Source organism: Orcinus orca, chromosome 20, assembly GCF_937001465.1.
Source record: "Orcinus orca chromosome 20, mOrcOrc1.1, whole genome shotgun sequence".
NCBI lineage: Eukaryota > Metazoa > Chordata > Mammalia > Artiodactyla > Delphinidae > Orcinus > Orcinus orca.
In genome coordinates, this window is record NC_064578.1 from 10,658,499 (window position 1) to 10,686,281 (window position 27,783).

Consider the following 27,783-nt stretch of genomic DNA (forward strand, 5'->3'; position numbering starts at 1 on the left):
GATCCCTGGATGGTGGTCTAAGGCATACAGGCAGTGTCAGTGGGGCAGGGGATCAGGACCCAGGCCTGGGGGGTCAGCTGGACCTGGTGTGAGCCATGGTACAGGGATTAAAGCCTTCTGGGCCTTGTCTGTGGACTTGGGATAATAATAGCAACAACGGTGAGACCCCACATTTATCGTGGGCTTACTGTATACTTTCACTGCCTCAATTTTCCTCATCTCTAGACTGGGAATAACAAGACTAGTAATGAGAATAATAAATGATAGGTAGCATTTATTGAATATATTTTGCATGAAACTCTCTGTTCTAAGAGAAATACACACCCTGGTGTTCCTCATCTGTAGCCTGGGAATAATAATAAAAGTAATAATAAGAATAAATGATATGAATGATTTATTAAATACTTAATGGATTATAGGCCCCCGTTCAAAGTGATTCATGCATCTGAGTTTCCTTCACAGATGGATTGGGAATAATAATAAATCATCATAGTAATTAGTGATAGCTAACATTTTACTGAGTGTTTACTATATGCCAGGTCCTGTTCTGAGAAGAACAGACTAGACAGACAAGGGCCATGGGTCCCCAGGAAGTCTCTCATATTGTTAAGGGAATCACTGACTGAAACCACCTGCCCTGGCCAGGCCCAAGAGTACCACCTGCAGGAGTTCTCTTACAACAGGAGGTCCTCGTAAGGAACGCAGAACTAACAAACTACCAGCAACCAGAAGAATTCGGGAAAGGTCAAAAGGAGACAAGGAAGGACCCTGAGTCAGAATGATTGGCCAGAGACAACCCAGAAACTAACCCCATCACCATAAAACCTGAGACTGCGAGCCACGTGGCAGAGCGGTCCTCCTCGGTTCCCTTACCCTGCTGCTCTGCGCCCGGGCGCCTCTCCCCAATAAAGTGTCTTGCTCTGTCAGCATGTGTGTCTCCTCGGACAATGCATGTCCGAGTGTCGAAGGCATCCCCCTTCCAGGGCCAGCACTCTACCACGTGCCTGGTCACCTCGCTCGGCTCCACCACACTGGCCTCCTCCAGACGCTCCTCGCACTGGACAAACTCAGTCCCCTCCACAGCCCTTGTGGGCGCCATCCCCTCTGCCCAGCGCCCCTTCGCCCAGACACCTACGGGGCTCACTCCCTCGCCTGCCCTCTCACCTCCCTGCTCAGGCACCACCACCTCAGTGACATCCTTCCTGACACTGCTACTTAAAATCCGGGGCCTACCATAGTGCCTGGTACACAAGCAGACATTCAGCAAATGCTTGTTTAACCCACACGTGCTTAGCAGGTGGCAAGGTGCCCTTTGGAACTGGGTCCCCCAGGCCAGCCTCCTGAGCTGCTGACATCCTTAACAGTCCTGCACTCCGAGGAGACTGGGGTAAGGGCACCCCAGATGACGACACAGCAGGGCAAAAGCCCTGAGATGACAAGGTGCTTGGAGAAGGGTGGAAAATCAGCTGTGTGGCTTGAAGCAGACGTGTGAGGGTGTGAGAGGTGAGGCCAGGTAGGCGGGCAGGTCTGAGGGAGCCTGTGGGTAATGCAGGGACTCTGGGAGGCTGGGATTTTACTCTGAACCACAGGAGACTGACAGGACCTGCAGCGGGTTTTTAACACGTCCCTTCTAGCCCTTACTGGTAAAACAGACGGTTCAGGAACCCGAGATGAGTCCGTGGAGATGGAGTGGTCTTGACACCCACGCAGTCATTGAGCTGTCGGGGGCGTACACAGAGCTCCCGCGTCCTGTGGGCAGAGTCCGGCGAGGCCCCGCCCAGACTTCCTGAACCACTCCCCCTTCTCCCGGAGAGAGGAAGGGCACGACCCCCACCCCCAATGACTCCTGTGGCACAGACTCAGCCGGGGAGTTGGAGGATGCTCCGCAAACGTCGCCTTTATTTCCGGGCGGCACTTGAAGGAAGGTGGGGCCGGGTGGGTCCTACTGGCCTAGGGGGGCGTCAGGGCCAGCTCCGCCGGCGGCGCCAGGTCGCCCTCGCTTGGGAGCTGGGGGCCGTCCTGCGGGGGCTGGGAGTCAGGCTTTGGGGCCCTGGCGCCCGCCCACGCTGGCCCGCGCCGCCCTTTCCCTGTCCCCACCGCCCCGAGGACGCCCTGCACCCGCACACCCCCCTCTCAGAGGGGCTCCGGATCCCAGATCCCGCCCGCTGTGTCTCGGCCCGTCTTGCCTCCATCCCGGGCTCTCTACCTCTCCGGCCTGGTCCTCTGGGGTGGTCTGAGTCTGGGCGGGGACCTGCCCCCCGAGTTTCTCCAGCTCCGCCTTCAGCCTGCGGAGAAGGGTCAGAGGAGAGGAGGAAGAGAGAGGGAGTGCGGAGGGGGCACAGGGAGGAAGCGACTGACACTCTGAGCCCTGAAGACTGCCCGCGGAGGCCCCGCCCTTCTGGGAGGGGCAGAAGGGGAGGTGTTGGCGGGGCGGACCTCGGGCCCCCCCTCCTCCTTTCCCCTCTTACCCGTCTTTCTCTGCCGGGGCGCTCTGGACCTCGGGCGGCGAGCGCAGCCGCCTCTCCACCGTCTCCAGCTTTGCCCGCGCCTGCCTCTCTGCGGGTGGGCGGGGCGTCATGGGCGGGGCCGGGAGCTCCCGCCTGCCGCCCCGGCTCCGACCCCACCCCGCGCAGGAGTCCCACCTTCGGTGAGCAGCTGCTCCTTGCTGCTCTGCAGGGCACGGATCTCCCAGGCCAGTCGCTGCTTCAGCATCTGTGAAGAGCGAGAGGAGCCCTGTCCGTCCAGCTGTCCTCCTGGCCCCTCCTCCTTCGCGCCTCTCGGAAAGTCCTTACTTGAATTAGGGCGTTCATTCATTCATTCAGCTCTCCGTTAATTCAGTGTGCAGCTTCTGCTGTGACCGGGCGCTGGCATAGATGCTCTCCCCCTCAATCACTCCCCATGTCCCCGTGTACCTTAAACCTCATCTCTTCCCACTGTCTCATCCCCCAGCCTCACTGTTTGCTCTTCCTCAAATACCCCAGGCACAGTTCAGCCTCCCAGGGACATTGGCACTCAGATACCCGCATGGCTTCCTCACTTCCTTCGTGTCTGTGTTCAGATGACACCTGCTCAGACAGGACTTCCCCACTGGCGTTACATGATCTATCTACTTATTTTCTTGTTTAGAGTCTGGGTATGCATCTCCTTGCTCCTAACCAACTTGGGGACAGCAAAGACTTGGCCCCTTTGGAATGCTGTTGGACACATCCAGAGACATGGGTTGAACGAAGGAATGCCCTGAACATGTCTGTCTGGTTCGGAGTTCCCATTTGCCACTGCAGGATAAGCACTGTAGGCACGCAGGAGGGAAGCACGATCAGCAATGGCTACTGCAACACTCTGGTCATGGACGCTGGGTGTGGCAGTGGGGGATGATGAGACGTGGTTGGGTTTAAGGTAGAAGCTGAAGGACTGAGTAGAGGCGGTGAGAGGAAGAAAGGAGTCAAGGACTACCCCCCGGCATTGGGGATGATGAGACGTGGTTGGGTTTAAGGTAGAAGCTGAAGGACTGAGTTGAGACGGTGAGAGGAAGAAAGGAGTCAAGGACTACCCCCCGGCATTGGGCCTGAGCAGTAGGTGGACCCTGGGCTGATCAGCAGAGACACTGAAGCCAGGGGAGGAGTGGCTTTGGTTGAGGCAATGATAATGGCTCACGTGGAATTCCCAGGGGTCCTTGTGCTGGCCTGTCAAATCCTCCAGACGTTCTTCCACGTGCAACCTAGGGGCCGACATCCAGGAATGAGAAAACACATGCTAGGACTGACACCCAGCCTGGCCCAGTCCGGGGGTTTCTCATTCATAGGCCTTCAGATCTTTGCCTGGTGGTCCCTTGCTAGGAGCCCCTTTATGGGCTTTTTCCTCCAAGCCTTGCTTCCAACAGCACCACTTCCAACAAACTCTCCCTCATGCAAGCCCCACTCCCATTCCCCACACCGCGCCACCCCAGGCCTTAGACCCAGGGTTACCCCGGCTTCCTCTGTCCTTGACTCTCTGTGATCTGAGAGTTATGGATAGAAATTTGTTCCATGTGCTCCGCCAACATGTACTTCCTGAGAAAGGCAAGAGAACCCTCAGTTATATTCTCTGAATGAGCCCCCACTCCTTCCAGCAGGAGAGGGGCTGGGAGTCCTCACTCTCCTTTCCTCTGAGCAAATGTGAACCTTCATAGGCCTTTCTTGACACTATCACCCTGTCCATTCTGTCCCCCATCAAACCATGCCTTCCCAAGAAACCTTTGTGAAGGGTACAGTAGTTTAGTTTCATAAATTATAAAGTCCTAGATTGAGGCCTGGATCTGCTATTCCACTGTGATGTGGACAAGTTATTTAACCTCTCTGGGTCTCAGTTTCCTCATATGTAAAATGGTGGGACTGTCATTGCGAGGATTAGTTGATAAATGAACATAAACTGCTCATCAGACAGTGGTAGGTGTGGTGGGGTTAAGCATATATACACTGTAACTATCATCAAGTTTTACCACATTATTAAAATCATGATGTGCCAGCATTTGAGACTTCTGGTCACAAGAATGTAAAGGTTCAAAGGATGGAGAGATAGATGGATAGATGGCTGGATGGACAGTGAACTGGATGGGTGAATGGTAGGCTGGAGAGATGATGTCTGGTTAGAGAAATGATGAGCGGAGGGGTGATGGATGGATGGAGAAATAAAGGAAAGATTGTCAGAAGGATGGATAGCTGTCTGGATGGATGGTTGGGGAAAGACATGAACGGTTAAATGGATGATTGGAAAGGTGGAGAGAAGATGAATGAATGATTGGATGGGTGAAAGATGATTAGATGGAAGGCTGGAGAGATAATGGCTGTCTGTCTGGATGAAGAGTTGGATAGTTGGATAGATGTATGTATGGATGGGTGGGACAGTGGGTGGATGGGTGGGTAGATGGATGGCTGGGGTCATAAATGAGTAGACAGATAAACAAATGAATGGATGGCAGAAGAGCTGGCTAACCAATAGGGGAAGACTTAGAATAATACTAACGGGTGAAATTTATTTGATAAAGAAACTAGCAATGAATGATTAAATGAGTTCATTTTAACACCACCACTTAATACTAACGGTGAGCAGGGGTGTCTCTTGTCTAGCCACTCGATTTTATAGAAAGGGAAAGTGAGGAGTGTGTGTCCAAGATTTATTTTCCCTAGCTCTTGCCCACTCCTCCCTCAGGCTGGGGAAAAAGGCGGGGAAGAGCTGGGCAGGACCTCTTACCTCTGAGCCTCACTTTCCTTCCTTTGGCAGTGCAGCTGGAGGGTCCTCAGTGCCTCTGTGGGAGGAGGAACCAAGGGGCTTTGTGAGAGCTCTTGAGAACTCAGGGCTGGGGAGAAGCAAGGGGCCTCGCATCATGCTGGGCATTGGAGGGCACTGAGGGACTTCAGTGCTTCCTCCGAGTCAGGTGGCAGCCAAGGGAGAGATGAGCAGAGAGGGGGCCACCCTGACTCAGGTGTCAGGGGGATCCCTCTGGCTGGCTGAGAACTTCAGGCATTTGTGGGGTGATGCGGTGGAATAATGAGGACGAAGCAGCTGGCAAATACCTTGCTTTTTGCTCAAAACCTCCTCCAGGTGCACTTTCTCTCCATTCACTGGAAAACACAATGACACTTTGGGTCTCCAGGGGGCCTCATCCTGTGCCCTGACTGCGGCTTCATGCAAAGGGAAGGCCCAAGGTCACAAAGAAGATATGATACAGCCTCAGGGGAGGACAGGCATCTCCTCACCAACCGTGCACCCATCTCCCGCTGGGGACCATCCTGGTCCAGCTTTTCCCGCTCGGGGCACACATTCCCTGTAAGTGCCGAAGGAGTGAAGGGCTGCAGGGCTCCCTTGTGTAGGATGTCTATGGTTTATACTGAGGGTAGAGATGATGAGAAATACAAAAGTACACCACGTCAAGTAGAAATAAAGGCTGTGAAGAAATAAATCAAGCAGGGGAGTGAGAGAAGGTGGTGTTCTATTTTTAGAGGGGGCCATCAAGGTAGACCCGTTGGGGTGAAGTTTCAGCTGACAGCTGAAAGGTGACTCGAGATAGCACGAGGCAATGTGGATTATGTAGGACGAGAACCTCTCAGGTGGACGGAACAGCCCTTGCGAAGACCCTGAAACGTCAGCACTGGTCATAAGATCTCTGGGTCCCTCTTCTGGTCCCACTTACAGGAGTCCAGGTCCCTACGCAGGGCCTCCCAGAGAGCTTGGGCTTCTCCCAGTTCCTCGCTGGACTTCTTCTTTGCTGGGTCAAAAAAGGGAAGAAGACATGGTGTGAGTGCAGCCACTAGCCTTGCTATTCTCTCACAGACCATGACACTGCACACTCATCTTCAGACAACCCGGAGGGGCCTGGATCTCATAGATGAAGAAGTGGAGACTTTCAAAGCCCAGGTCCCTCTTGGGCAGCTGGCCGTCTTACATCCCGGAGCTTACCTTGCTGAAGCTCATTAATCCGGTTAATCAGGTCTTCGACCTGTGGCTCCAGGCTTCCCTCTGCAGAAGGAAAGAAAGATTGAGCCAGAGAAGGCAGATGCCTGGCTGTCTAAGGCAGAAGGAGGGGGCGGGTGTTGCCACTGTATCTCTGCTGCTATGGGTCAGCATTTATTGAGTGTGCGCTGTGTCCCAGGCTCTGTAAGAACCCCTTGCAGGGCTTGCATTCTGGGTGGGAGAGATGGACACTAAACAAAGATTCATGATGTCAACGCTGGTGGCAGGAAACGCCAGGAAGGGAAATAAAGTGAAGCAAGGGGCTGAAGAATGAAAGGGTAGAAGGTGCCTCTTGAGATGTGGAGAGGCCCCAAATGATGTGAAGGAAGACAGCCCTGCAGTTCCGTGGGGTGGGGAGTGTGGAGTGGGGGACATGCCGGACAGGAGGACGATGAGTGCAAAGCCCCCGCAGTGGGGCTGAGTGAGGCGCATGCCCCAAATATACGGCCAAGCGGTCTGCTGTGGCTCATGTGGCTCTAGTGAGCTGGTGGAGAGTAGCTGGAGGCCAAGGGGGAAGTGGGAGTGGCAGATCGCCCAGGGCCTCCCGGGATGTGGTAGAGGCTGCTACATGGAAGTCTGAATGTGGTGGGAGACAAGGGAGATGCCCCTGCCCCCCCATGAAAAGGCTGGCGGGGTGGGTTGTCGCTTCTGTCCACCTGGACTCTGGTGCTGACCTCATATGAGATATGGGGAAAATGCCACTTTTCATTATGACAGCTATCAAGTTCTCCAATGACAGGGAGATCAACTGTCTCTTTAGGGCGTCATCGCTAACGTCTCACATTCTGAATTTCAGTGTTCCGTATGGGGAAGCCCTCCTCGTGTCTCTCTGGCTTCAAGGTTGGAAGCACAGGGTTGAGATAAAAATCTGCCCAACCCTCGCTGGGTCTCACTACCAGCCTATGAGACACTCTGGACTTAAGTTCAAGTTCTGGATTTCCAGAGGCCACCACCTTCATCTCCTGTGACTTCCAGGAGACTGAGTGCTCTCCGAGGTGCTGATTATGATACAAATCCCTGGGGTCTTTGTTTTACTGGAGACGGGCAGAGTCACTGCATTTTCAATCACGCAATTCCTCTACCTAAGTTTAGTCTAGGCGGCAGCTCCAATGTACTTTTGCATGTGGCCACAGAGTTGGGGAAGGGGAGGTTCCCCTTCATTTGGAACAGACCAGTGGATTGTAGTATTTTAAGCTGCTGATGGACTGGGGGGGGATCCAACCTCAAACACGGCCAGAACTCTGCCCCAGCGCTGTTGTGGGTACTGGATGCTGGCTGGCTCCCAGTCTCCCATCAACAAGCAAAGCAAGGTGCAAAGCTGTTTGCATTGCCATTTGTATATAAAAAAGGAGGGCAAAGAATACACACCCAAGAATGTATTTTTTTTAATGTCTAGAAAAATACCTAAGAATTTAAAAATAGTTGCTGCTGGCCTATGCGTCAGGGAAATGGATGGCTGGGGTGTGTGTGAGTGTGTGTGTGTGTGTGTGTGTGTGTGTGTGCATGTGTGTATGTGCGTGCATGCATATGAGTGTTGGAGGGTAGGGTTTTCCATCCCTTTATACTTCTCGAATTCTTTTTTTTTTTTTTCGGTACGCAGGTCTCTCACTGTTGTGGCCTCTCCCGTTGCGGCGCACAGGCTCCGGATGCGCAGGCTCAGCGGCCATGGCTCACGGGCCCAGCCGCTCCGCGGCATGTGGGATCTTCCTGGACCGGGGCACGAATCCATGTCCTCTGCATCTGCAGGCGGACTCTCAACCACTGCACCACCAGGGAAGCCCTACTTCTTGAATTTTGAAGTTGTGTTTTTGGTTTAAAGAATTAAATTGTATAAGAGGGAGAAAGTGCAACGGGATAATTTCCCAAGGTTGTGAGTTGAGAGGGTGGGTTTGAACCACATCTTCCTGACTCAAAACTTCCAGCTAAGCCTCAGACACGAGGAGACACATGACCTTTCTGCAGCTTCTTCACCATTTCCAGCAACTCTTCAGTCTTCTTTGAAGACTTGGTCTGACCTATGGAGATGAAAATCAGAATTGCAGCATCCAGTGACAGTGAGAGAGGACTGAGGAAAGGTCCAAGCTAATCTGGGCAGGGAGGAAGAAAGCCTCACTGGGTTCTGAGGACACCCCTGGGCTGAACCAAAGATAGGCTGAGGGGCAGCTCTCCAGCCAGAGCAGGGACCCCTGTCCTTGTTTTTTTTTTTTGGCTGCACCACACAGTTTGTGGAATTTTAGTTCCTTGACCAGGGATTGAACCCAGGCCCTTGGCAGTGAAAGCATAGAGTCCTAACCACTGGACCATCAAGGAGCTCCCGGAACCCCGTCTTGTGTCTCTAGGGTTGATGGCGTGTGCTAGATGAATCAGGACCCCTAATGGCCGTTTCTTCCTGAGAGGTCCAAGAACACCACAGACATCCCTTTAATGAAATTCAGGTGTGAGAGAAGGGGATGCACTTTTGCTGCTACTGCTGTTCAAAATCAGTATGAAGTTGTAAGCAATGCAGTAGGACAGAACAATTTCATATGAATTCCTTTAAAATCATTATAGGCCACAATTTGCAAATTCTTAAAGAACTGATGGGTCTAGGAAATGGTTTACTAATGGCTGCTAACATCCACGAAAGACAACTGGATATTATAAGCCTCCTGATGGAAGAACATAACACCACCTGTGAAGGATTCTCCTCCCCCTCAATCCCAACCGAAAAAAAAAAAAAAAGGAAACTTCAACCTTTGTCACTTTTGCCAATGGGATAGGCAAAAACAGCATTTCATTTCAAACTTTCTGGTAGTAAATATTAAAAACTTACCCAACTCCTCTGGATCAGAAATTCCACCTCTAGATATTTTAAGGAAATAATTAAGGATGGTGGGCAAGATTTTTCCATTGTTCATAATCTTAAAAGACGGAAGCAACTTAAAGGTACCTTAGTTGACTACAGTACATTCAGAGGATAAAATTCTTTGCAGCCATTAAAACTCATGTTGTAAATCAGGGGTTCTTGGGAATTCCCTGGAGGTCCAGTGGTTAGGACTCAGCACGCTCACTGCCGGGACCTGGGTTTGATCCCTGATCAGGAAACTAAGATCCCACGAGCCTCGGGGGAAAAAAAACAATCAGGGCTTCTTGACCTAAGCTTATTAAATTTTGTTTGGTGGTATGTTCATTTTCTTTACATCTTTTTGTCTTGTCTGAGATCTTTTACAAATTGGTATGCATTAATTTAATTTTGCATAAATCTCATTGCTTTTCTCTGGTATCATTGGTTGGTATGTCTCCTCTGGAGACTTTTATGTTCTTTAAATATTCTTAATATTTGGAATGAAATAAAAAAATTAAATCTACTTTAATAACGAAGGGAGATATTTGTGATTACTTGTTTTGTTTTTAATATTATGAAAATTTCCAAAGGCACATGGAAGTAGTGATGAACTCCAGTTTACTTTGTCCAGATCTGACAATCATTAATATTTGCTTCAGCCAAAAAAAACATATTTGCTTCAGCTATGTTTTTCTTGTGCTAAAGTATTTTCAAGCAAGCCCCAGACTTCATGACATTTCATCCCTAGATACTTCATTGAGTCTCAACTAAAAAAAAAAAGAAAGTCTCAACTACTAGAAGACATTTTCTTAGATGACTCCAATCCTATAATCACACCAACAAGATTAGCAATCGTCACTAATCATCGGATCATTTATATCATAAAATGCCCACAGCATATGTGGTTTCCCCTGATTGTCTCCATGTCTTTCACAGCTGGCTTGTTGAACCATTTCTGTGAAAGCTCCGTCTGTGTTTTTCCTCTCCACTGCATTAATTTTTTTATTGCAGTACAGTTGATTTACAACGTTGTGTTAGTTTCAGGTGTACAGCAAAGTGAATCAGTTATACATATACATATATCCACTCTTTTTTTTTTTTAAAGATTCTTTTCCCATATAGGCCATTACAGAGTATAGAATAGAGTTTCCTGTGCTAGATAGCAGGTTCTTATTAGTTATCTATTTTATATATAGTAGTGTGTATATGTCAACCCCAATCTCCCAGTTTATCCCTCCTCCCACCCTTATCCCCGGGTAACCATAAGTTTGTTTTCTACATCCATGACTCTACTTCTGTTTTGTAAATTTGTACCCATTTGTACCTTTTGAAGATTCCATATATAAGCAACATCATACAATATTTGTCTTTCTGTGTCTGACTTACTTTACTCAGTATCACAATCTCTAGGTCCATCCCTGTTGCTGCAAATGGCATTATTTTGTCCTTTTTTATGGCTGCGTAATATTTTATTTTATATATGTACCACATCTTCTTTATCCATTCTGCTGTTGATGGACATTTAGGTTGCTTCCATGTCCTAGCTATTGTAAATAGTGAACATTGGGGCACATGTATCTTTTAGAATTATGGTTTTCTCTGATATATGCCCTCAGAATGGGAGAAAATATTTGGAAATGAAACAACTGACAAGGAATTAATCTCCAAAATATACAAACAGCTCATGCAGCTCAATTAAAAAAAAAAACCACAATCAAAAACGGGCAGAAGATCTAAATAGACATTTCTCCAAAGAAGACATACAGATGGCCAAAAAGCACATGAAGAGATGCTCAACATCACTATTAGAGAAATGCAAATCAAAACTATAATGACGTATCACCTCATACGTCAGAATGACCGTCATCCAAAAATCTACAAACAATAAATGCTGGAGAGGGTGTGGAGAAAAGGGAACCCTCCTGCACTGTTGGTGGGAATGTAAATTGGTACAGTCACTATGGAGAACAGTATGGAGGTTCCTTAAAAAACTACAAATAGAACGACCATGTGATCCTCTCCACTGCATTACTAGTTCTAGTCACACAGTAAGATCATAGGTGATCAGTAAATCTTTCAAATAGTCCAGCTAACATGTTGACAAAAGTTAAAAAAAATCAATGCGACAGGACTTCCCTGGTGGCGCAGTGGTTGAGAGTCCACCTGCCGATGCAAGGGACACGGGTTCGTGCCCCGGTCCGGGAGGATCCCACATGCCACGGAGCAGCTGGGCCCGTGAGCCATGGCTGCTGAGCCTGCGCGTCCGGAGCCTGTGCTCGGTAACGGGAGAGGCCACAACAGCGAGAGGGCCGCATACCAAAAAAAAAAAAAAAAAATCAATGTGACAAAACAAAACAGCCTATAGAGCATGAACCCCTTTGAAACACTTTATTTTGAAATAATTTCAGATGTATTGAATACATAAAAGTTGTAGAAATAGGCCACAGGGCTATTTGCCCTTGTATCAGATTTCCCATTTGTGAGCATTACTGCACATGAATTGCAGGCATCATGACCCATTATTTCTTAATATTCCGGTATATATTTCCTATTTATAAGGGGACTCTACCAGGTAACTGCAGTATAACCATCAAAACAGAGATGTTAATATTGACCAATATTAATGTATGATCCTCAGATGCCATTCAGCATTTTTTCTCTTATATTTTAATATTATTTAGCACTACTTACATTTTCCTTTCTAAAAACTTACAAAAATGCTTCCACCTCTACACAGCCCCCAAAATCCAAGTCCCTTGTTGAGAGTCACCAGTTAGGCCTTTAGCCTTCAGACATTTTTCTAAGCAGCACACGTAGGGCTGTAGTTGAACTGCCTCTTCTTTTTTTCTTTTTTTTAATCCCAACTTGCTTTTCTCTCATAAGAATATGATCTCTTTTGAAGCTCACTCTCTGTTAATGAATCACCACCTTCTCCTTTTAAAATTAATTTTAATTAATTAAATTAAATTGGAATTTTTTTCCTGCCTCTTAAGAAAAAATGTCCACTATACAGGCATTCCATAATGCATGGATATACCTAAATTTAGTCATTTCGTGATTGCTCCTGTGTTTTGCTTCCATCAACAACATTCCAATGACCCTGCTTGGTCCACACATCTGTGTATTCTAAGATTACCAAGCATGGTGAGTGAAGATATGAAAATACCAGATATATTTTTCTAAAGCCAATTTTGATGGGTTAGAAATGGTAACTTGATATGCTTTTCAACTTTCTCCATTGCTGGTGAAGTTGATCATAACTTTCTTTTTTTTTTTTTAAAGCACAGTGGCAGCTATACTAAGTGCTTTATAAGGAAGATTTATTGGCATCTGTCTTATTTCTTGTTGAAAACTTGCACTCAGTGTGAGGCCAAAATCTAAGAGAGCTCTCAGTGTTAGTTATTTCATTATTCATGCAGTAAAAAAATTACTGAGCACCTACTATATGCCAAGCAGGCATTGTTTCAGGTGGTGGGGAAATGGCAATAATTGGTCTGTTCTCATGAGGCTCACATCCTAAGATAGACAATATACAAGTGCATAATTATTGTCATCTGCATAGATATATCTGGAAAGATGCAATCCAATGTGCTCATTAATATGATGGTTTAAAGAGTGTGTAGGAAAGGTGGTCAGAGATAAATGAAAGGAGGACCAAGAGTCGAAACACTTGATACAGAGTGATGGGTACAAGGGCATTCATCACGCTATTTCCTGTGCTTTGGTACATTTTGAAAATTTCTATAATTAAAAAAAAATGCTAGTGGCTAACAGGGGATCATTGTCTTGGGAGATTTTCTTCTTTTGGCTAGACCTAAATTTCCAACTCCCTCTAGGAAAATTTTGTCTTTCCTGTCACTGGGGTGTGTGGTGTCAATATCAACAAAATGCCCTGGAGAATTTTCTCCAAAGAAGCCGTCTGTGGGAGTGGCCATTCACAATTAAGATTTAAGAGTCCATGCAAAGTGTGATATGGGCTGGGTGTGAAATGATGATATTGGGGAATTACTGTTAATTTTCTTAGCTATGGCAGCAGCTGAGTGGGTTCTGCGAGACCATCCACCCCTCTTTTGTTTGAAGAGATGCATACTGAAGTATTTAGTCTATTGTTTACTTTGAAATACGGAAGCAATATAGCCAATAAAGTTGACAGCAATTAATCGACCTGCTGAGAATATACATGTTATTTATCTGCACTTTGTTAAAGAGCTTTTTTTTGTTTTTATAAAAGGCTTACAATTTTTCTTCTTTAAGTACTGCTATCAATGTTTCATTATTGTAAGGGCACGAAGCCTCCCTTCCTTCTACCCTGGCCACCAGACGCCCACTTGCCCTCACTACCTTCAGCCTCCTCAAGGACTACCGGCGGCGCCACCTCGGAAGGGTCCAACTTCCCCGCCATTTTCCAACGCTCGCACGACTGGCGCGCCTGCGCTTGGGACGGTGATTGGCTTAAAAAAAAAAAAAAATCACGCGAGTGGGAATAGGCTGTGCAGAGCGCACGCGTCCAGTGCGTGTCTGTGCGTCAGTTGACCAGGGTGAGGAGAAATGGGCTTTCAGCTCCCGGGAGGGGATAGCCCAGAGCCCCCGAGCAACAGTTGGCCCGCACGCGTGCACCACGAGGCCTGCAACTCCAGGTTGGAGAAAAGAAGGGCAAAACTAGGGTCTTGGTCGTTGGCGAGTGAGTGCTGCGTGCACGCATGGAAATTACAGGCAGGCCTTGCCATCTCCCTCTCTAGGATTCTTGTGTTGTGCAGGTTGTGCAAGTCTGGGACAAATGTCCATACGCTGTGTGGTGGTACGCATGCGTTGAGTCCCTTTTCGCTCACGAATCCTCACTTAACAGCCTATGAGAGGTTAGGTATCTCCATTTCACGAGTAGAATGAGCCGTGGAAGGTAAGCGGATCTACGTAAAAATTCTGGACCTCAGCCACCATGTGAAGTCAGGTGCTTTGCCGCGGGTTACAAAGACAGGTAGGCGCTGGAGGCCATCTTCTCAATACTAGCAGCAGCCAGCACTGAGGGGGTCATTTTTGACTGGGTAAAGGTGACGTACGGGAAGCACAAAGGAATGTCCTTATGGGGGTCGGTTTTAGGCTTTTTATATGCAGTTTTTTTCTTTAAAATATCTTCAGGCCGTTTCTGGGCACAGGCTGGTCCTGCATTCCAATTCCAGAACCCCCGTGGGCCACCCAAGGAGACCCTGGCCAGCCCTGGACCCTCAGTGCTGAGATCCCGTGGGGGAGGCAAACCCCTGATGCAGGACGGAGGGTGTGGTGCCCAGGACTGGAGGAGACGGTCCCTGATAGAGGTTGTAACATCATCCAAGTGAAGGAGGTGTGGCAGAGGGAGGGGAAGAGGGAGTCCTAAGGATTTCCCCAGCGGTGGAGGGGCAGAAGGGGGCTGGGGAAGCAGCCTGCTCACCTGTGTGCAGTCACACTGCCACCCATCTCTCATGTGTGGGCAGCCCCCCAGATCTCGCTCCATTGCCCGGGGAGACAGGGACCAGCCACAGACACCACAACCAGCAACCCCCCCTCCCCCCTGCCCCGGCCCATTTCCAGGGTGGAGACAGGAAGTAAAAGCCAAAGGTGGTGGTTCCCCACACGGCACAGTCTGGGAGCTCCGCCTCTCAAGGTCCAGTAAACAGGCCGTTATGGGAAGCTTGGTCCGCGGAGGCAGTTGGGGCTGCTGGGGGCGTGGAGTACTTGGGTGGGTAACGAATGAACAGACGATCCTCCTCTTTCTTCACCCAACGCAGGAGTTTGGTCACTACGAGGATGGCACCTGCCTTGGTCACCAGGGGGCTGAGGCAGGTGTATAGCTCAAATTTGGAGGTCACCTGGGGGTTTGAGAGGAGACAGGGTCAGCTGGGCCGGAGCTGGCCATGCCCGGTGCTGTCCACCCCACCCTAGCCCCATACCTGTCCCATTTGGAAGGTGCACCTGGCAGCAGCTCCTCCTTGGTGCTGCCTGGTCACTGGGCTAAAGTGGGTAAGCTGATGCTATCGTATCATGAGTGGGCCAAGGGATCAGCGAGATCTAGTGGCTTCAGCTGGGTGATGCTGGCTCTGCGTGTGTGTATGTACACTCTCCGGACCTCAGTTCACTCATGTGTGCACTGGGGATGGTGACAACAATGCTTAACGTTTAATGAGCAATGGTTGTATACAAAGTCCTGTTCTAAGCTCCACACACCTGTTTTTATCATCTGTAGCCTGGGCATAATAGGAGGATTAACGCAATTTAATCTTCATTCCAACCTGAGAGGCTTAACCTGACCAGGTCACCAGCACCTTTCCACATCACCTCTCTCTGCTCTCCCCCTCGCTCTCTCTGTTCCAGCCACTCTAGCCTCTCCTTGCTATTCCTCAAACATAACCAGGCTCAGCCTCACCTCATGGCATTTGCACAGTCCTTTCCCTCTGCCAGGTGTACTGTTCCTGGAGATACCCACACGACCTGGGACCTCCCCTCCTACGTGGATGTCATTTCCTGACCACCCGATTTAAAATCCTGGGCCTACCAGATCTTGTTTTTGAAATACCGTCCTCCACTGAAAGGTACAAGGGCTCATTGGACAGATGGCCAATTTCAGGACTGGCACAGAGAAAGTACAAAATGAGCTTGGAATATCTTGTGCCAGAAAGTAAGAAGTGCTTAAGCGGTCACGCAGACGTGTCAAAAAGATACAGGGGCCAGTCTGGCTGAATCATGGCTCCTGCTGGCTAACTCAGAGACGATCTGAGCACAAAAATAAATGAAAGGAAAAGACTTTAGCCCAATGAATTCAAGAAAATTCCATAATATAAAATTCAAAATTCAACAAATAAATAGGAGCAGGGAAAGTTCTTCCATACAGTAGAATCTCAACCAATAAATGAAGTTATGATGGAGTTAGAAAAGTAACCATCTGGTAAATACTGGAGAAACAACTGTCAAAGGCAAAAATCATTAATGGATATTAAAATTAGGGGATGAAAATACGGTGAAAAAGAGAACACTGACATAATCACCACAAGATATTTACTAATTACAAAATCACCACAAGATATTTACTAATTACAAAGGGCAAAAACACCTAACTTTAAAGTGGAGAAACCCGGCAGCTACCACCTTAATGAAGCGACAGAAGTTAACATCATCAATGGGATACAGTGACATTGTGGTCCTCCTGATAGGAAGCAGAAAAGGACACAACATCACTTCTGTGATACACTTGCCCAAAATGCACGACCTCAATTTAGTCTTGATAAAATATTAGAAAAACCCAAGTTGAGGGACATTCTACAAACTAACTGGCTGGTACTTTCTAAAAGTGCCCAAGTCATAAAAGACAAAAAAACGACTGAGGAAATGTTCCAGAATAAACGAGGCTAGGGAGACACAGTAAACAAATCTAATATGTGATCCTGGACTAGATTCTGGACCAGTAAAAGGATATTAGTGGGACAAGTGGTGAAGTCTGAATGAGGTCTGTGGATAAGATGTGATCGTACTGATGTTAATTCCCTGATTTAATGAGTTCCTGTGGTTATGTTAACATCTGGAGAAACTACGTGAAGGACCTATTTAAAGTAACTTCTTGCAACTTCTTTGTAAGTCTAAAATTGCTTGAAAATGAAAGCTAAAGAAATTTTTTTTGATTAAATAAAATTCTCAGCCTAGAACAATGCCTGATACATAACAGGCATGCAAATAAATGATGTAATAAATACGCACTAAATAGCAGAATCTAGGGGAAAGTCCCGTTTCCCGTGGGGTCACATGACCAAACGCCCTGAAGCTGACCTTGAATAGACCCATAGGAAGTGAGGACAGGAGCCCTGAGGAGACCCCAGGGAAGGATACCCCAGGTGGAAGGCACAGCAGGGGACCAAGCCTGTAGTGTTCAAGAGTGCTGGGAACTCATGGCGTCAAAGCTAAACTGGTACCTGCAGACACGTGGGCGGGGCTCATGGGAAATCGGCGAGCACAGTGATGGTGGATAACGGGGCCTCTTGAAAGTCAAAGACACTCTACTGGTGGCTAACCAGGAGACACTCTACTGTAGACTGGTGGTTTGTCTACAAGTGTCAATGCATGTGTCTAAAAAGAAGAAAACTTAATTTCTGTTTTATGTGAAGAACAAATTCAGATTTGGCACTTTTGTGTTTTAAGTGCCTAAGAATGGAAAGAGATAATTAAAGAGTATTAAAGAAATTTAAGATCATGAACTGGGAGAGTCCTAGGCATAACTGCTAAGAATCTTGGAAACAAAAAGAAGTTGAGTGTCTGTCATGCAGTTTCCTTAAGCTACAGTGAACACCATCTTCTCTCTGGAAGAAGACAGAAACAAGGAGCAACTGTGCATGGTAATTTTCACTAAATTCTTCTAAGAATATTTACCTTGTTTACAACTGGATTCATTTATTCCTTCTAGTATTGACTGGAATACTCCAGTCAGATACAGGAATTTTTTGTGTAACTGTAATTTCAAAAATTTCCACATGATGGCAGAAGATCCTAATATCTGGAAACACGTTATTGAATGAAATTCAGAAAACTCTGTATTTCAATTTTACCTGAAATAGTATGCGTCTTTCCATATTTCTGCTAGTAATTTTCACACTTGTATTGTCTGATAGAGACAGTTACTGCTACTTAGAACATTTAAAATGTTTTCAGTAATTTTAAAATTTTAAAAATAAATTTGTTTTTCCAGAAAAAAACCCAAAAAACCAACAGACTCTCTACTGGTTGTTTCTCTGGTATTTACCAGATGGTTACTGTTGACCGAGGGAACGGTCAACAGAATGATGGAACTAAAGGTTCTGGGCACTGCAACTGCTGGGTTTCACAGACACACGGAGTGGCCAGGACACTTCTGGAGGCAGAACCGCAGCCCAGGCCAAGGCGTGGTGCACTTGAAGGAGGCCGTCACAGCTGGAGGGGATACAGGGGAGGGAAAGAAGACTTGAAGTGGGGCAGTTAACTCCCTCAGAGCCCCCCACTCAACTCACCCAGGCCAGCAGCGTCTCCTTCTCAGCCACGTGGTAAATGAGGCGCAGGGGCCGGGAGGTGTTGTGGAGGCGCGCGTGCAGGCGGTGGTACAGGTCGGACAGGCGCTGTCGCTCCTCCTGTCTGCTGTATGGGGCCTCCAGCTCGGGGCTGCAGTGATGGACGGTGGTGGGGGACAAGGTCAGTCTAGGGCTTTCTTGGCTGGCCTATCTCCCCTCAGTCTAGGGAGTTAAGTTAGGAGCTGAGCCTCCCCCATTAGACTGGAGGCTTCACAGGGCCTAAGCTCCCCATCAGACTCGGGGATTCCTTAAGTCCTGGGGCCCTCCTCTCCATTAGAACAGGGGAATTCTCGAGGCTGCTGGCTGAGCCTCCCGCATCGGGCAGGCCCATTCTATTGCATCTCTCTAGAGCATGGCTGGCTCTCTCTCCAGACTCATGTCTATGAGTTGCCGAACCTTCCACTTAGATAAGCCTTCCCACCGGGCCACTTGCCTGCAGGGTAGGGGCCCACCTGGTAAACTGGGGCAGCTGGCGGTGATGGTCGGGGATGTCCAGCGGCTTATAGAGGAAGTGCCGGAGGCCGGCGGCCTCCACAGCCTGCACACTGTAGGCCGAGGCACCGGCCGATGGGGTGTTGGAGAAGCTGGCAGCTTCCCTGAGGGTGCGCATGGCCCCAAGGGAGTGCATGCCGTCCTCGACCAGGCGCCGGCAGGTGGCCATGTCGTGGAAGGCCTCGGGGTCGGTGCCGAGCAGCAGCAGGCAGACAGGCAAGGCGTCCAGGCGGGCCACGTAGGCGTAAAAGAAACCATCGGGATTGAAGCGGGGCAGGCACACAGGCGCCCAGGCCTCGCCCGCTGCAAAGGCTGGTGCCCCCACCCAGTCCAGCAGCAACTGCAGGTCGGCTGGGTCCAGCCGGCACTCGGCCAGCACAGTCCGCTCCTGGGCTGCTGTCACCAGGCGACCGCCAACCGCCAGCACTGAGAGGGCCAGGCCAGGCGCCGTGCAACGTCGGAGCAGCGCACCCAGCGCATCCCGCAGCGGGCGAGCGAGAGGGACGCAGCGCACGGCGCCCAGCAGCAGGGCACCCGGGTCCCGCTCCACACTGTCCAGAAGCCGGTCTAGAGTGCGCTCCGAGCCGGCCAGCAGGCGGCGGAGGTCGTAGTTCTGCTTGCGCGCGAAGATGCGGGCCACGCTGGCACGCGTCAGGGTGCTCACGATCTGTGCGTGCACGGCCATAAGCTCCCCCCGCAGCTGTGCTACTGACTGAGGCGTCCTTGACACGGCCACCAGCAGCAGTGGGCCCTGCTGCAGGAACACCAGCTTGTGGTCCTCTGGGGGAGGGAAGGGGCAGGGGGTAGAGATGCGTCAGTGATGACAAGACGGGCTCAGGTGGGGCTCTTCCACCCTTCCCCAGAAGGCATACACTCCTGGTCCAAGCCCACACGGTCACTCTAGGGACACAGCACTAAGGTAAGGACAAACTGGGGGAGTTTGGACATTTGCAGTGACACGATGGGATGGTCAGGGAATCAGGCACACAGCATGGAGTGAGGAAGATGCGGCAAGGACTAACAGAGCTAGAGAGGCACCAACTCAGCCCAACAGCCCCCAAACCCACCCTCTTAGGCAAGAAGGAAATATCCAGCCAGTTACTTAGATCCCAGTGAGTTAATCACTCAGAACCCATCAGGGCCAACAGACAGACAGATGCCTGGCCAGCCTCCACACACACTGACTCACTCCTAACTAGCTGGATAGTCCCCCAGGCAGCCAGACAGACAGAAAGACCTACTGCCGGACAGACAGCCACAGTCCCAGTCACCATCACCTGTTCTGCCTCCTGCCCCTTTGCTCACCAGCATAGATGGCGCGAATGGCATCTCCTGCACTCTGCACAAAGGACACGAGAGCTGTCATCACACCCATGGTAGTTGACAATGCCTCCACGCTACCATACCGCGAGTAGATGGGCTTGCCAGCCTCACTCAGCACAAACACGTGCTTCCGCTTGCTGCGCCAGTCCTCGTCACTGGGGTCCCCGCCCTGGCCCCCTGAGCCACTCTCAGGGCCGCCCACGGGACTGTTCTCAGAGGCTGCCGGACCCCAGAGCCCATAGGTGCATGATGGAGCCTCGGACTGGAGCAGCAGGCCGGGTGGCTGGTCCTTGGTCTCGGATCCTGAAAGGGAGCCCCTGGTGAGTCATCTGCCTGTGGACTCCCATTAACCCCATGTGCCCACAGACCAACCAAATCCCTACCAGCCCTGCAATGACCCCCTGCTGCTGACACAGTCCTCCAGGTGTCTCCTCTGCCCCTCAATGACATCCACTAACACTTACGTTTCAACGATCCCCCTAAAACTCCAATAATCCCATCTCACTGTCATTACTGAACCCTTTATATCCCTACAGACTAATTATTCCCCTTTCAATGACTGCCATTCCGAAGTCTTCAAAGCACTCCACTGCCTCCGAATGAGTATCAATATCTTCATCTTCAATGATTTCCCCCATTAGTCTCGGACCCCTCATTTATTTTCCTGGTGTCTACTCACCCCTCAATAGCTACCATTACATCTATTAACATCTGTGTCTTTGAATGTGCCCCTCACCACCCTAAGCCCTTATTTATTCTCACTGATCCTAATGACCCCATTGACTCTCCCAGTCTTGGTGATGACCACTAATCCAAATTCTGCCATGATTATCCACTAACATCTGGATCTTTAGGACTCCCCTCACCCCCTATTCATTCCCACTGCTGTTCACTAACATTCCAATGACCCCACATTAACGTCACTAATACCTGGGTCTTCAATGACCTTCAATGACTGCCCCGACCCACAATTTAATCTACTCCATGTCCACTGCATTCCCAAGAATGACCACCGTTAACCACCTCTACTAACATCCAAGACTTCCAGTGACCTCCACTGACTCCCCTGACTTTTACTCTCATTGATATGACTTCCCTTTATTCTCACTGTTATCCACTCCCCTCCCTACAATAACCACCATAACATCCACTAACACACAGGACTTTAATGATCTCTGTTGCCCTTCACCATGACCATCATTAACATTCACCAATGAAATCCACAATTTCATTGCCCTCTACTGACTACCCTCCCATTTATTTTAGTTGATGTCCACTGATCCCCAGTGACAGCCAGTGTTATCCACTGGCAAACTATATATCAGTACTTTCCTCATAAAATCCCAATGACCTCATATTCCCTCATTTTCTCATTGACAGTCCCCAAGTACCTACTCCCAATACTTGCCAACAAGCTCTCAAAGACGCCCTCCCCCCCCAATTACTGACTGATTTTCAGTGAAGTGTACTGATCCTTCCCAATGACCCCATTAACATCCACTAATTCCAAAGTGGTCAATGAGCACTCATTCCGCAATGACTTCCGCTGATCCTCCACTCTATACCTTTACACGTACACCAGAGTCTTCAAAGATCTTCCTACTGGTCCTCTGACTCCCCAGATAATTTCACTGATGTCCACTGTCTCCCCATCAATGATCATCATTAACGTCCACTAAGATCTGGTTCCTTAAAGACTCCCTCCAACAACTCCCATCAACTCCTCAATGATGTAAATACTCTGAGCGCCCACTGGCCCCCACTGATCCCCTTTCCCACCTCAATGATTTAAAGACCCCAAAGGGGTCAAAGGGGGACTGACTTCTAAATAGTCCCCCTTTGACCATATTAATATTTTTTTGGTCATTCACTGACCTTAACATCCTCAATCCCTAGTGCCCCTCTCTAACCCCAACGGATCCCTTTCTGATTCTTCCATTACCTAAATTCATACCAACTCCCCAGTGAACATCCATTGACGCCCATTCATTTCTTTTTCACTCCTCAATCATTTAAACTACAACCTGAGTACACAATGACTTCCCACTGACCCAAGCTATGGTTTAAACTACTTCCCGAGTCCCAAAAGGCTCCCCTCTGGTCCCCCATGGACCTCCCCCAACAATAACACCCACTAGGGATTCCTTCCAAGACCCCAGTGAAGGGAATGCATACCTGTTTTCTCCACGCTCGCATCTCCAGTACCGGGTAGGTCCCTGCAAATCCCTCCACCGTCTCTAGCCTCCCCACTGGGGAACCGCATCTCCTCCAAGTCCCCCGCGTCCCCGGGGGCTGGGGCAGCAGTGCCTCCTCCGGCCTCCATCTGCACATCCCTGTGGGGGAGGGGAATGGAGAGTGACCCGCAGCAAAAGAAACTTCTTAAAAGCTGTTACTGAACCTGGCCCCCTTGTACACACTCCTGGGGCTCGTTTCCCCTCGCGTTTCAACAGGATGAGACATTCAAAAACACGACCACATACTTGCAACCTCCAACACTTTCCGAAAAGTGAGGCTCTACCGAGCCTCTGGAAATAAAGATATATAAACACCTGTTTTAACTCCGTATCTCAATTGGCCAGGTACCATTACTTCCCGCAGCCGCGGAAGCATCACACTTCCGGATGTGGCCGCTCTCCTGCCACACTTCCGGGTGCGACGCGGCTCTGAAGACACTTCCGGTTGCGGACCTTCATTCGCTCGCTGGGCTGGACCCCTCTCTCCCGCCACCCACTTGTGTTCCCTCACCGTAGAGAAGGCGCGCGCCACTCCCGGATCTACGTCGGATCTGGCCCGGAACCCAGAGCCCCTTCTGCCCTCGTTCCCACCGCACCCGCACCAGCGGCTAACAGGGGCGAGTCCGGGCCACTTCTCGTACCCGAGGTTGCCGGCGTGAGGGGAGCGCGGCTCACGTTCAGCCAATCCGGAGTACGGAGGGCGGCACTGCCTCCTTTATGGCCCAATCAAGCGAAGCCGGTGCCCTCCGACCGTTCCGCCGCTTTCCGTCGGCTTCGTCTCTCCACCAATACTGTGCGTCGGATTGCTATTGCACCCGCCGATCCCTTGACTGACATCTCTCTGGACCCAATCGAAGATTCGAGCCTATTGCTCTCTTCACTGGAGGAGGTTCGCAGCCTAGGTCATGATAGATGCCCGTGCCTGGTCTATAGACGTGCTCGCCAGAATTGAGGCAACTTCACCCTCCTTTATCCACCAGGAAAGGCAGGGGCGTGAGGGTGGAGTGGAGTCTGACAGAGAGAAAATGATTGACGGACAGTCGCCGCTTCCAATCGGAGTGCCGTGCGCAGGCTGGCCAGCCTATGGGACTCAGATTCTAAGGCGAGAGGCGGGCCTTTCAGATGTAGGAAGTATTCGTGGGTGTCTGGGTATTCAGGCAGGCGAAGGGCTTAGCGGCCTCTGGAAAAAGGCAAGCGCGAGCCGTGGACATGCTCATGGCGCAGAGGGGTGAGTTTGTAAAGGCAATGTGTAGGCTGACCAGGGCCTGCCCAGACCGGCAAAAGGCCGAGCTGACCTCGCTTCCGAAGATAGGGCTCTGTGGGCGGAGCCATGCAGATTAGGAGCCCAGGCCTAACTAGGGTGCTTGTGGGCGAGGCTTTGGGAGCCTTCTGAGACCTCGTTGGTTGAGGAAAATGCCCCTTCGGCCTCTGAGCGCCACCACTGGCTGGACGAGGGTAGGGCAAGATGCCCGCCGCTGGGATCCGTCCCCTGGAGGGTGTCTAAGCTAGCTTAGAGGAGTGCGCGGTCCGGATGATCCGATATTCTTTTCCTGGGCTGCATCAGGCGGTCCTAGCCGACAAATTTAGTGTGAGGGTGAGCGCAGATGTAGACAGTCCTGCTCTGGATTCTCCTTCTTTGCTCTGAATGTCTCTGCCCGCGACTCCTTGTCTCTGAGCCTCTTTCTCTCTCTGTGTCTGGATGTCTCTTTGCGTCTGCATCTCTGTCTCTCTTCCGATGTTTATGTCTCCGTGTGTCTGTGTGCCCTCCTTCCTTATCCCTTTAGCTCTTTTTACGTCTTTTTCTCCAGGTCTTTGTCTTAGTCGTTCTTCAGTTTTCTCTCCTCCAATATCTCCCTTTCTCTCTCTTCCTCTGTGTCGCTCTCACTTTGCTCTCAGTTGATCTCTGGCTTCCCACTCTTTCCCCTTTGGTCAACCGAATGGAGCTCAATGAGGCAAAGTCCCTGAGGACCAGCCTACTTGGAACCCCGACCTCCACTGCCCACAGGATTCCCATTTACGTTGAGCAATCTTAGGAGAAGTTGACTCTCATTGTTACCGAGTCCAAGCTCGTTCTGCTCGCCGCATGACAGAACAATAAATCAAGACAGGAGGTGTTGGGGCAAGGAATAACAACTTTATTTGGAAAGCTGGGAGTCTGAGAAGATGGCAGACTAGGGTCCTAGAGAACCGTCTTGCAGGGGGTCTGGATGCAAGTTTCTTTTTTTTAAATTAATTTATTTTTGGCTGAGTTGGGTCTTTGCTGCTGCGCACGGGCTTTCTCTAGTTGTGGCGAGCGGGGGCTACTCTTCCTTGCGGTGCTTGGGCTTCTCATTGCAGTGGCTTCTCTTGTTGCGGAGCATGGGCTCTAGGCGGGCGGGCTTCAGTAGTTGAGGCTCACGGGCTCTAGAGCGCAGGCTCAGTAGTTGTGGCGCATGGGCTTAGTTGCTCCGCGGCATGTGGGATCTTCCCAGACCAGGGCTTGAACCCGTGTCCCCTGCATTGGCAGACGGATTCTTAACCACTGCACCACCAGGGAAGCCCTGGATGCTAGTTTCTTTTATAGAACAGAGAGGAGGCAAGTGAGGAGGTAAAGTAAAAAGCCCATACGTTTTGCAAATATCTTCTGATTTCACCAGACTCAAGGAGGGGATATGTTAATTTCTTCTTTCCTGCAGTCATTCACAGGTAGCTTGGGTCAGGATGTTTCCCCGTGAGCTGAACGAAGGTATTTTAGTTTAACTTTCAGGCAGAGGGGGCAGGGTTACCTGAGACGGGCCATTAAGTATGTATGCTTCATGCTATAGGCAACATCCTTTTAGTGATTAACTTGTAACAAAAGCAACAGAAATCAAAGGTTAAAGTAAAAGAAACAGATCTAATATGGAGTCAGATTTGTTATTCCCTATTACAATTCCCCACTGTCAATGTCCATTCCACAATCTTACGGGAAAAGGGGCAATGACCCCTCTGGCTACTTCCTGCTAAATAGGGGTGATGTGGGTGATTGTAGAATGGAATTGATCAGCCTTGGGCTGATAAGAATATTCTATTCTAGTCTAAGAATAGTCCTTAGAATCTTTGGTAGATAGGACAATTCTCAATTATTTGAACCCGATGAAATCCCTCAGTCCTTCTGTTGTCTAATTTGTAATTGGACTTGGGGGTTTTGGTTCAAGTTTCTATACATATCTATTAATTTTAACTTTCTGACTGTGTCATAATTACACTAGATTGCTGTGTTGTTCAGTTGAACAAGATTAAACAAGTAGGTTGACCCACCCTTCTCCAGTTACAATGAAATTGCAATCTCAATACTTATCATTTTTGAAGAGCAAACTTAAGTCTTCTAAGGGTTCACAAACCCATTGCTCTCTAGGCCTTTCGGGAGTTGGGCCATTTTCTGATGACAGTAGTGCTGCTTTTATCTGAGTGTGATAAATCCATGGCTTTTCTTCAGCTAACTTGACAGATGAGTGCACGGTAAGTAATACCACATGTGGTCCTGTCCACCTTGCAGTCAGCTGAACTTCAGGCCCTTGTTCTCTCCAGGTTTTAAGGAAGACTCAGTCTCTGGGTCGGAAAGGATGTAAGGCTACTTCAGTTGGATAGGCAGACCTGTTGGAGGCAAACTCTTGAAGAGAGGTCAGTATAGTGCCCCAAATTTTAACTAATTAGCAACAGCTAGATCTTTCAGACCGTTTACAGATTCCCTGGTCCAGGTAGACACCTGGACCTACCATAAAATATTTCACAGGGGCTTAATTTAAGCCTGCTTCTGGGAGCCACTCTGATCCATAGCAGGGCAGCTGGCAGAGCCTTATCCCCAGTTAAATTATTCTCTTGACCTATTTTAGCAGTGCTTCTTTTTAATATATGATTCATTTTCTCATTTTTTTCCCTGTTGATTGTGGTCCTAGGATGAATGTAACTGCCCATTAATTTGTAGTGCTTTAGACGTCATTTGTTGGATTATGCTAGAGGCAAAAGCAAGCCTGTTATCACTTTGACGGGTGTTAGGCAGTCCAAACCCGGGGATAGTTTCCTTAAGGAGGGCTGGAACCACTTCAGAGAATTTTCCTGTCCTGGTGGGTTATGCTTCCGCCCATCCTGAAAAAGTGTCCACAAACTCTAGCAGATATCTGAAATTTCCTACAGCTCAAGGCATTTGAGTCAACTTTATTTGCCAGTCCTCAGTGGGGCAGGTTCCTCTGTGTTGGGTCCCCATCTGGGGAGGCCTAACAGAAGCCTTTGAATTATTTTTAGCCCAAATCATGCAATTCTGAGTGACTCACTGGATGGTTTTTTGTAGGTTAGGCCCCATTATATACTTTGAATCCATCGTAAGGTGGCATCTCTCCCGTGATGGGTACGATTATGAATGTGCTACAGCACAGTGTCCAGGAGTATCTCAGGAATCAAAACAATTCCTTGTGCACTACATTTCCAGCCAGGTGATGTGTGGTCAAGAGTGAAACCCCACTCTTCGGCCCTCTCCTTGTCCTTTTCTGAATACACTGCCTGGTGTTTTGACAAGTCAGTCTGTGGGAGAAGTGATCCTATCATGGCTTGATGGTTGCCTTCTTTGCTCCCTTCTTTGCAGCTTTGGTCAGCTAACCAGTTGCCCTCTATTATATGAGTTTCACCCTTTTGGTGGCCTGGGCAGTGCATTATGGCCAATTGGGAGGGCTTATGGACTGCTTCTAACAGTGAAACCACTAGGTGGCATTTCGGGGGGCTCCAGGGAGCTCCGGTTCTTTATGTCTCAGCACAGAAAGAATTAAGCGAGAGGCAAAGTGATAGATAAGAAGTGATTTATTGGAATAGGACACTTGTGAGGCTTACAAGTGGGTGGGTGAGAGGGTGCTGCACCCTGAGAACTCAGTGGGCTACAGTTTTATAATCAGAGGAAAAGTGGGGAGGGGGAGAAGACCACCTTCTTCCTCATTCTTGAGTAGATGTCACAGTTCCATCATCAGGTCATCCTCCAGGTTGGGCAGGGGAGTTTTCTTGTCCCTACATGGTCAAGCCAGGAGTGTCATGGCACTATGGAAAAATGATTTCAGCTCTCGGTACAATGAGGGTCTTTCACTTTGAAATGTCACCTTTCCATAAATTATTGTTTTTTATGTGTGCAGAGAGCATGTCCTAGGGGTCATTAACTTACTGAGCTCACTGGGCAGGATATGGCTCTCATGACACCATTGTTTTATTGTTTTGGGGCATTTCTCATGCTTCTGTTCCATGGTTTTATTGCTAAGCAAGACTGCTTGGTTTTGCGGTTAAGCAAACCTGCTTTCTTGAGTGATCATTAACTTACAGGGGTCTCCCACCCCTTTTTCTTTACCTACAATACCCTAGTGGG

General features: G+C 49.2%; 2 protein-coding genes and 1 long non-coding RNA gene across 7 annotated transcripts; 1 reads left to right on the forward strand and 2 right to left on the reverse strand.

Annotated features, from left to right (window-relative positions):
• Window positions 1–1,877: 1,877 nt before the first annotated feature.
• SYCE1L (synaptonemal complex central element protein 1 like) lies at window positions 1,878–13,770 on the reverse strand. 2 transcript variants are annotated; one of them, XM_049703843.1, is made up of 12 exons: window positions 13,655–13,770; window positions 8,442–8,504; window positions 6,436–6,495; window positions 6,170–6,244; window positions 5,553–5,660; window positions 5,230–5,284; window positions 3,966–4,049; window positions 3,655–3,718; window positions 2,643–2,712; window positions 2,469–2,556; window positions 2,207–2,285; window positions 1,878–2,019 (listed from the first exon to the last, which is right to left on the reverse strand). In XM_049703843.1, exons 1-12 carry the CDS (start codon window positions 13,713–13,715, stop codon window positions 1,951–1,953), a joined length of 876 nt encoding a protein of 291 aa, XP_049559800.1. In that variant the 5' UTR covers window positions 13,716–13,770; the 3' UTR covers window positions 1,878–1,950. The 2 variants fall into 2 exon arrangements, with proteins under 2 accessions (XP_049559800.1, XP_033263193.1); XM_033407302.2 differs by having other exon boundaries at window positions 1,878–2,285; window positions 5,553–5,600.
• On the reverse strand, window positions 11,687–23,280 carry MON1B (MON1 homolog B, secretory trafficking associated). Of its 4 annotated transcripts, none has more exons than XM_033407299.2 (6): window positions 23,063–23,280; window positions 22,363–22,520; window positions 20,170–20,490; window positions 18,825–19,644; window positions 18,316–18,463; window positions 11,687–15,156 (listed from the first exon to the last, which is right to left on the reverse strand). In XM_033407299.2, the coding sequence occupies exons 2-6, from the start codon at window positions 22,508–22,510 to the stop codon at window positions 14,947–14,949; spliced, it is 1,647 nt and encodes a 548-aa protein (XP_033263190.1). In that variant the 5' UTR covers window positions 22,511–22,520; window positions 23,063–23,280; the 3' UTR covers window positions 11,687–14,946. The 4 variants fall into 4 exon arrangements, with proteins under 4 accessions (XP_033263190.1, XP_012392518.1, XP_004280722.1 ...); XM_012537064.3 differs by having other exon boundaries at window positions 22,933–23,072; XM_004280674.3 differs by lacking the exon at window positions 23,063–23,280 and adding an exon at window positions 22,737–22,920.
• A 10-nt stretch (window positions 23,281–23,290) lies between these two features.
• LOC125962756 (uncharacterized) lies at window positions 23,291–25,902 on the forward strand. The gene is made up of 2 exons (XR_007474462.1): window positions 23,291–23,649; window positions 25,798–25,902. It is a non-coding gene; the product is annotated as an uncharacterized LOC125962756 (long non-coding RNA).
• The last annotated feature ends 1,881 nt before the right edge of the window (window positions 25,903–27,783 follow it).